The following is a 10,000-nucleotide window of genomic DNA, read 5'->3' on the forward strand; positions in this document are numbered from 1 at the left end:
AGTGGATAAATGCTCTTGTTTTGATGAGATTGTGTCTTGTGTGCCGTAGGTAGAGGGAATGGTTATATTTAATTAATCATGGTATAGTTAAATAGCCCTTGTGGATTAAAGGGCTTCAGGACAAGTATATCGTTGAAGAAAAGTAAACGATGATTTTTTGACCGAGCTTGGAATCTTAGTAAAGTTTTGTTCTGTTTATTCGAAATGCGAAAATCATGTGGCAGTAATCGAAATAAGGGAAAGTGGCAAACAGTAAATGATTCCTCAACATATTTTACATTTGGAAACAGGCGAATTACAAGTCACATGTAGGTAGGCAAAGTTACGCTCTCTCTGTTTCCTCCCCCCCTCCCCCCTCCCCCCACTCACCAGCACCACACGAGACACCAAGCACTCTATATAAAACATTATAAAAAGATCTTTATGGCGCACATCAAGCACTCTCGAAGCCACCCAATAATTATCACGGTCATGTCATCAACCGCACGGCCCTCGTCACGCACTTTCTCGCGGGATTCTGACGTGATTGTGGCGTTTCCTGCCGATGCGCTTCGTGTAATTCTTCTGTCTGCTGCGGTGGGGGATAACGTGCTTGTTTGAAGATTTGTGCTCGAGTCTAGTGCGGTTATTTTTTATTATTCATTTGGTTCTAGGACTGGCACATATCAAAAACTAGGCCAATGACTATTTCTTGTTTGGATTAGTTATATATATATATATATATTCACGCATTCGTATATTAGTTCGATTTACATGGACTGACAGAGGAAAAGAAATTTGATGATATACAGTAACGAAAAATATTTCTTTTCGAAAATCATGACCCGCAAATATTTCAACTTCCTCATAAATAATAAGTTCTATCGAAGTCTTTTTTGTGTAAAAACAGAGGCGTCAAAAAAGTAGAAACAAAAGCGAAAAAAAAACGAAGGGATAAAAAAAAGCCCGGCAAACATGACAAGAACAATACACAAAAAGAAAAGACAGGAACATCAGAAGAAGAAAAGAAAAAAGTAAAAAAGAAAAATGAAAGAATAAGAATAAGAAAAAAAACAAAACAAAAAGGAATATCGGTGGTCATTGCCCCAAAGTCCCCAGAAGGAAAGTTCCCGCGCGAAGGGTCGTTGGGCCTCCATGAACTCGCCCGGGAAGAAGGTTTGTTTTGGTGAGACGCGAACTTTCACTCGCCGGACTTCCCTCTGCGAGTAAGTCCAGTGGTGGGGTCTTGCGTAAGGGTTGGTTGGTTGCTCTCGCCGAAGCGTTGAACTGCTTGTAGGTGAGAGGCATAGCTTGAGGGAAAGAGACGTGGGGGGGGGGGGTATGCTTGTGAATTCATGTTTTTGTATTTCTTTTTTTACGACATTTACTTGTTTAACTTACTTTTTTTTGGGAGGGGGGCAACAAAGGACATGCATGCTGAATAGCACGTGATATAAAACCGTTATCATTGAAAAGAGAGATGGAAAAAAATAAACGTATACACCCATTGTCACTGCAGTTAGCATACTCGTTGACACAGTGCAGTCCCTTTGTGTTATGCTCGTAAATCAACAGAAGTTTCAAGGCAAAACAATAGTGTTGTTGAGGTTAACTATAATGATTTCGGTACGTCAATTATTTCAAATGGCGAGCTGGGCGTTGTTGATATTATCTCAAGGTAATATAGCGGTATAAATAACACTATTCTAATGAGTATTCACCAAAAGGCAGATACTGATAACTGTAAAACCGATCGCCATTATGATGACAATTACCATGAATATAAATGCAATGATCACAAAATAACGGTCAAAGTAAATTCTTAAATTGAACAAGGCTTTATGTTTTTTAAAATTGAATATAACGATTTTCATACATCATGAATAACGCAGCATTAAACGACAATTATCTCGGACCTATATTTAAAAAAAAATATATAATAAGTGATTATTCTACAATAACTACTGCGAGCTGTTTCCTTTAACCTACAGGATCGGCTAATGTTAGTAACAGTTAGATTGACCCATTCAATATAATTGGTATATGAAGTGGCTTTAATATCCCTCCCATTAGGTAACCATTCGAAGGTATCAGTACATTTATGGTTAACGCTTCTAAAACAAGTGGCTTTATCATACATTCATATTTAACTTCTTTATATAAATTCTAAAATTATATATATATATATATATATATATATATATATATATATATATATACATATATGTATATATATATGTATATATATATATATATACATATATATATATATATATATATATATATATTACTTAATGGTGTCTGTGGTAAAAGCCCTGTTATAATGCCGTCTGTTATTTGTATCTTAAAGCCTTATAATTAAATGCAAGATGTCAGACGAGCGGTCAGTAACCTTAAATGATAAAATAGCAATGACGATAAAAAAAAATACAAAGAAAAACATACAAAGTCATAAAAAAATCGAGCGGCAAGTAAAAGCTGTTAACCGGCTTGATCACCGAACATGAAAGGGCATTTTATCTATTCATTTTCTTTCACACAAACCAAAAAAATATAATCGAAAAAAAAAAATCGTGCTTTACCACTCGCGCCAAACCAAGAACCAAAACTAGTAACCGAACATATTTTAACACGAACAAACCACACAACCAGAAACAAACCCGGAAAGAGGACACACACACACACACACACACACACACACACACACACACACACACACACACACACACACACACACACACACACACACACACACACACACACACACACACACACACACACACACACACACACACACGTACACGTACACGTACACGAAGTACCACAGACGAATATGCTAGCTAGATAATGATAAAACAAAATTCCCTCGCCCGCCCTGAGCCACCAACCCGCAGGAGAAAGTATGGAGCGGGTGAGTGACCCAGAGGTGGCGCCACTTGGCTGCCAGCGACCGTTTTTTAACGACGCTTAAAGACCGGACTTTCGCTTTCCACGAGGAGACTTTGGCGACGCTATGCACTCTCCTGGAAACACAGACTTTTTGTTGATTTATTTCCTTTTTTTTCAATTAAGGGTTTTCGAAATTTCAATGTTATATATATATATATTTTTTTAAAGGAAGAGGGTATCGGGAATTGTTCTTGTATAAACGATACATGATCAGAAACTTTGATTTTAAACTTGAACTTGAAATGTTTGTTTTACTTTAGGTTAGCAGATGTTTAGACATATACAATATACATAAACGCAGTGCTCGTGCGCACGCGCACACACACACACACACACACACACACACACACACACACACATATATATATATATATATATATATATTAGTCACACATATATGTGTGTGTATATATGTATGTATACGCACAATATATCTGGTTTGTCATTAGGATTTATAATATATTGCAAAATTATTATGAAATATATCAATGTATCTTCGTGACTATATTGTAATTAGCAACATTATTAGAGAATAAGCCAGCAAAATCATATTGATGATAATCAGTAATGATGATAATATTAATGACAGATAGAATAGTAATTATGATAATGATATTAATAGTAATCATCATAATCATAATGATAAGAGTAATAACGTCAATAACAACTAGATAATGTTGGTGATTGGAATGCAGTGAAAGGCTGGTTAGAAGAATCATACTGAGATTGATTGCAACATTTTCAGAGTTATCATATCAGTATTATTGTTGTTACTATTACTATTATAATTCATTATCATTATCACCATTACTATCATTATAATGATTAACATTGTCATCACTAATACTATCATCATTATTATCATTATCATCATGACTACTCTCATTATCATCACCATTATTATCATTGATATCATTATAATCATCACAATTATGGTTGATGTTGCACAACCTAGATTCATTGATTCAAAAACCCTAAAAGTGAATTCAAATTTTTGCCATCAATGTTTACGTAATCTCCAGGGTACGGATTACAAAAGAAACACATAAGAAGCTTATGACACTGAATTGGCATTGATTTTGGCCTTTATGGATGGAGAGGGGGAGAGAGAGGGGCGCAACGGGGGAGTGAGAGAGGGGGAGGGAGGGAGCGGGGGAGTAAGAGAGGGGGGGGAAGGACCGGGTAAGTAAGAGAGGGGGGAAGGAGCGAGAGAGAGAGAGAGAGAGAGAGAGAGAGAGAGAGAGAGAGAGAGAGAGAGAGAGAGAGAGAGAGAGAGAGAGAGAGCAGGAACGACACTACGAAAGGGAGAGTGAGAAAGTGTGTGTGAGTTGTAATTAAACGCCAAATGCAGTAAAAGGTGATTAAATTGGAACGTTTTTTGTCTCCTCTCTTTTTTTTCCTTTTTTTTAGTACGCGTTATTTTATATGACTCTTATACTGAATACAGGTTTGGCTTGAATAGATTACTTAGTCTAAGATATCCATGACAAGATTAATCCATTAAAGTACAATTGATCCTAGATGAATATAGCGATACCATCGACTTAATTTACTGTTAATACTTGTAACTGGAACACTGAGATCAAATAATTAATTAATTCTTGCTTGACAAACGCGAAAATCGACAATCAACTACACTCAGCAAGGTTACAGAAACATCATTTCGTTTAAAATAAGGATAACGATATCACGTGATACCTACCCTTTGTCTCTCATATCTTTCCCCAATTCTTTGTCTCTCCAAAACAAAGAAAATTACATAACAACGACACAACCCCAACAAGTGCCAGTGGGAACGACCGATACAACAATGGCACGAGCAAGACCTCGCTGCCAGCACTTCCTGCGGTCCTCAGACAGAGGGCCTTGTTCCTTATCTCTTCTTCTCGCCTTCAAGAGATGCTGGAGTTGGTGTTTTTATTTATTTTTTATCTATTTTTTCGTTTTTTTTCTGTATTGAATTATGTTTTAATCAAATGGAAAGAGAGGGAGATAAAGAGACTTGCAGATAAAGAAATGGCGGCAGTCGCGAAGACACTGAGAGAGAAAAAGAGAGAGAGAGAGAGAGAGAGAGAGAGAGAGAGAGAGAGAGAGAGAGAGAGAGAGAGAGAGAGAGAGAGAGAGAGAGAGAGAGAGAGAGAGAGAGAGAGAGAACAAGAGCGAGAGAGAGAGAGAAGGAAGAGAGAGGCACTGGAAAAAAAAGAGATGCAGTATGAGCCCCAGAATGATAGTAAGAGGCACCGGTAACCGGAGAATGTCATCAGGCTGACTTCAGCAACCGGTGTGGCTGGCTGGCTGGCGCTACGTGCCGGGCTACTTTCATCGGCTGGGAATTTTGCGTTGCTAGGCGCCCGGACGCTCATCTCCGGCCCGGCTGCTGTGGGATCCCCTCTGGAGAAATGAATGTTTATCTTAGCGGGTCGACTGTGGGTTAAGAAGGGCAAGCCGATTAACGGGCTTCTTAGGGCGCGGGGTTCGTTGCCCCGGTTTTAGGCGAGATGTCACGATAGAATCCATTTTCCTTTTTGCGTTTGCGGAATTCTTCCAGATGTTTTGCCTGCTTTAATAATCAGGACAGCTAAGTAGATCCTGACGGGATATGTTGATAGTGATAGGGAAGAAGAAGAGTATCCCTTTTATCATCACCACTATCACCATCAATCATCCTCCTCATCATAAGTATCACTCATCCTCAACATCCTAGCCCACTGACCACGCCCCGTCTTCTTTCCTAACAGAGGAAGCCAAGTACGTGTGCGGGAAGCCGGAACAGCGCGGGTACTGCCGGGCGCTGCACCACCGTTGGGCCTGGGACGCAAAGGAGAGGACCTGCTCCCTCTTCGTCTACGGCGGCTGCGGCGGCAATGAGAACAACTTCGAGACCAAGGAGACGTGCCTCGAAGTGTGCTCGAGGACGTAGGACAGACAGCTTTAAGGAGGAAGAGAAAAGAAGGGTAAAAATCTACAGACGCGTCAGTATTTCTTCGGAGGGATGTAGTCCTCAGTATGTGTGTTTATAGTTTGCTGGACTAGTTCTAATACGTCACCTGCAGCCGTCCAGATTCAGTGTTTTCTGTCACGGTTCATACTGGTTTCTTCATTACGTCATAATTTTACTAAAATCTCCACATGTTACCAGTTTTCCTTTTCTGTGGATGTCCAGTAGTGAGAGCAAATGCCTCAGCCAGTATGTGGATTATTAGGATACGTCATCAAAGCATGTTTGCCTATATCATTCTGAGCTGCTTATATTTCACATATACACTTGAAATCACCCTGAAATATCTGTAGTAAACAAATTTCTATTGTCATTACGGTATGGTACAAAAACGTTACCGGTTATTTGTCAGATCATTAGCCGGTTCTGGAGATCTAATCGGTGACAAGTGAATTTTTTTTTTATTAAGATAGTGAATTACGCTTTTGTTAAAATAGTGGGACAGTTCTTACCTTCCTTTGGTTTATGTATACACTATGTTACCACCTTTGTTACCATTTATATATATATATATATTTTTTTTTTCGAATGCATGGATCACCTCGCTGAATGTTTAACGAAGTGGCTTATGGTTTAATTTTGTTTTCTTTTTTATGTTAAATCATTCGGCGAGGAAAATTGTGTTCCTTTGATGTTACCATGTGTGTTGAGAGGCGTGCAAGACCTCGAGCCTTAGGTTAGGGCTCATGTGTGAAGTCTGTTTGCATGGTGTGTGCTCACGTGCATGTGTGTTTGTGTGTAGGTTTGTAAGAGAAAATATAGTACGGTTCCATATCTTCATAATGACGTAATTTCTCACTCTCTCTCTCTCTCTCTTCACCGCCTCCGCCCATCCCTACCCCTACCCCCTCCACCTTCCAATCCACATAGCCATCACCCTACCACCCCCCTATCCCCTTCCCACCCACATAGTCATTCTCTCCGTCTCCTCCACCCCCCCTCCCCCCAAAAAAAAAAAAAAAAAAAAAAAAAAAAAAAAAAAAAAAAAAAATTGCGTCCCCCTACCCCTCCAACACCCCCCACATATTCACATGGCCACCCCACCCCACCTTCGCCTTCCCCCACCCACCCACATAAACGCCCCCTCCAACCCCACCTCCCCCCACCCCCGCAGAGCCATCGTCTCTCGCCTCCATTTCTTTTCGAGAAGAGAATTTCGGCTTTTGTTTTCGCACATGTTGTTACTCTCCCGAAGCTTCGTTTATTTTGTTACCATTTTGAATTTAGAAATAGATATATATTTTTCTTTTCTTTTTCTTTTTTTTGGCTGAAATTTTATTTTGTTTTGCTTTTATGTATATTTTTTTTCTTGCACTGCTTCATGAGATAGATGCACTGCTTGTACTCTTTACTTGTGATAATGTGGTTGAAGTTACCAAATATGTTAATATAATGTAAAAAAAAAATATCAATAAAAAGTTATAAGAATAAATGTGTTTACAGTTTCCTTTCGATGAAATGTTTAATGAATACATTTGCACACACATACACACACACACACACACACACACACACATACGCACGCACACACACGCACGCAAATATGTGCAACACAAATCCACAGTAAAATCAGCCCAGAAGATGAACTCTGTTGCAGTTTCAGTCTAATTTCTAAGTTGCATTCCTGTCTACCTCCCTGCCTTGTCTTGTGAATTGTTGAACACCAGGAAGAGTGTCAGTCCCTTGCAATATTTGTTGTGGAAAATGCAAAGACTTGGCCGATAGTTGATGTATTATGGTGTGTCGTATGTCATTGTGGTTGCAAGGATACAGACAGTATTTTCACAAAGGAATTGTCAAATGCAACTCAATTTAGAAACACTGGGAATGTGCTCCGTTGGAAGATGACACTGACTGGAAACTTGTCAGACGTATGAATATTAAGCATTGTACGCAGGGTAATGCTATGTTTTGCCTGTCATTACCTTCTGACACACTATTTCAGAGATGACAACAAAAATGTCAGACGTGTGTAACTATAGTAACAACTGATCTTGACTAATTACTTGTGACTTGATTAGACGGTAGGCATCCAGCAATAATACGAGTTAGGTTATATAAAATAAGAGTTAGGTTATATAAAATACGAGTTAGGTTATATAAAATAAGAGTTAGGTTATATAAAATACGAGTTAGGTTATATAAAATACGAGTTAGGTTATATAAAATAAGAGTTAGGTTATATAAAATACGAGTTAGGTTATATAAAATAAGAGTTAGGTTATATAAAATACGAGTTAGGTTATATAAAAAATCTTCAAACGCCTAAACAATCAAGCTATCAAACAGTCCTCTCTCCACTCCCATCTTAGCCAATCAGCGTTCATAATGTACGAACCGCCAGTTTCGACTCCAGTATCCGAAACACATGCCGATGCCAGTAAAAGTGGCTATGCACACATTGACAAGGCCGAAAGGTGAACTTAGAAGTGGAGGCCATCAAAAGGGGATAAATCTTCCACTACTTTCTACAATGTACACAACATCCTCGCCACGCATTGTGGACTTTCCTATCTCACGGTCTGTTGCTTTTGTCTAAATTCTCGCCTCAGCTGGTGAAAAAGAAAAAGAAAACTAAAAGGGGAAGGGAGTATGAATCCATACTGGCAAGAAGAAAAGGTGCTAGCTACTTTTTTAAAAACTTTGTTCGAGAAATGGAAGTTTTGAAGTGACGAACGTCTACACAAACGAAAACGGATGTACTGACAACAAATGAGCATCTATGTTATTTTCGTATCTAACGGTACTGGTGAATGTTCAAGAAACTCTAAATGTTCACCTTCGTTATAATAACATTATGCTTGATATAATAGAAAAACAAAAGTTCTTTTGAATACTCATATGAAAGTACCTTAATTATAGATATCAAATGCCTCAAGAATAATTTTCGTTCACATAACTAATTCCTACTAATAGAAAAAAGAAAAAAAATGTATGCACCATTTGTGCAAATTGTACAAAGTAGAGGAAGCTTACTCTGCTAGTAATAACCTCTTTACAGTGAGCCATTAATTCTACTACAATATATACATAAACAATTACACAAAGGCCAGGGAAGCATCAGATCTGTTTATTTGTATGATTGGATTCGCTAATTATAAGAAATTCGTAAAAAGAAAAAGGTAATGACAATAAGATTCTATGGAAATAAATAACACATTTATTATATCTACGCATTGGAAAAAACCACATAAATTCACTTAAAACTAAAATCATGTAAAAAAGAAACAAAAATTCAATATAATCAAACACATCACACCTTTTTTTTGTGTCTTTATACTATTCTTTCTTCATCCTTATCCTCTTATCTTTATCATTTCTTCTCCACTTCCCCTTCCTTTCATTCTCCTCTCATTTTCTTTCCCTTCTTTTCGCTCCTCTAGATTATCTCCTCTTCGTCTTCCACCAATTCTTCCTCATTTTCTCTTCCTCCTCCTCCTCCATCTGTTAAATCTTCACTTTCTCCTTCTCCAACACCAACTCTTCCTCCCTTTCCCCTTCCCCTCCATCTACTCTTCTTCTCCTCCTCCTCCTCTTCCTCCTCCTATTCCATCCTGCCATCACGAAGAAAAATCACTGCGGTACGTTGTCCCTCTGTTCGCCCGGGAGAAAGTAGAGCCGAGCGGCCAGGAAGGTGCCGGGGTCTGTGGGCTGGTCGCTCAGGAAGAACTCCTCGCACAGCTGTTCGAACGAGTCCTGGCGAAGCAGAAGGCGACCCTGAAGGAGGTAGAGGAGTGGGTGTGAGTTGGTTGTTCGTTTATTGTTTTTTTTTCGTTGTTGGTTTTGTTATACTACTAATACTACTATTATTATTATCATTATTATTTTTTTTATTGTTGTTTTATCGTCATTGTTATCATCATCCTCGTTGCTTTATTATGCTATTATTGTTATTATTATCATCATTGTTATTTTTGTCTTTGTTGTTGTATTATCATCATTGTTATCATTATCCTCGTTGCTTTATTATGTTATTATTGTCAGTTATTATCACTAACATCTTATCTATTGAATTTTATCCTTATTTACCATACCGTTGGAGCTGATACAAGGGAACAGAAAAAGGGAGAGATA

At 38.4% G+C, this 10,000-nt stretch overlaps 2 protein-coding genes across 2 annotated transcripts in view; one reads left to right on the forward strand and one right to left on the reverse strand.

Annotated features, from left to right (window-relative positions):
* The window catches only part of LOC122266398 (boophilin-H2), a 9,941-nt gene extending 3,072 nt beyond the window's left edge, over positions 1–6,869 (forward strand). Inside the window, exon 4 of the mRNA XM_043036127.2 lies at positions 5,667–6,869. Coding sequence (XP_042892061.1) covers positions 5,667–5,848 — 182 coding nt within the window. The 3' untranslated portion in view covers positions 5,849–6,869. The remainder of the gene's footprint in view (positions 1–5,666) is intronic.
* Positions 6,870–9,208: 2,339 nt separating this feature from the next.
* The window catches only part of LOC122266397 (uncharacterized), a 15,230-nt gene continuing 14,438 nt past the window's right edge, over positions 9,209–10,000 (reverse strand). Inside the window, exon 5 of the mRNA XM_086541446.1 lies at positions 9,209–9,643. Within this exon, the coding sequence (XP_086397572.1) occupies positions 9,500–9,643 (144 nt within the window). The 3' untranslated portion in view covers positions 9,209–9,499. The remainder of the gene's footprint in view (positions 9,644–10,000) is intronic.

This window comes from Penaeus japonicus, unplaced genomic scaffold (assembly GCF_977035675.1).
Source record: "Penaeus japonicus unplaced genomic scaffold, GWHDUDI00000001_assembly GWHDUDI00000011, whole genome shotgun sequence".
Lineage (NCBI taxonomy): Eukaryota > Metazoa > Arthropoda > Malacostraca > Decapoda > Penaeidae > Penaeus > Penaeus japonicus.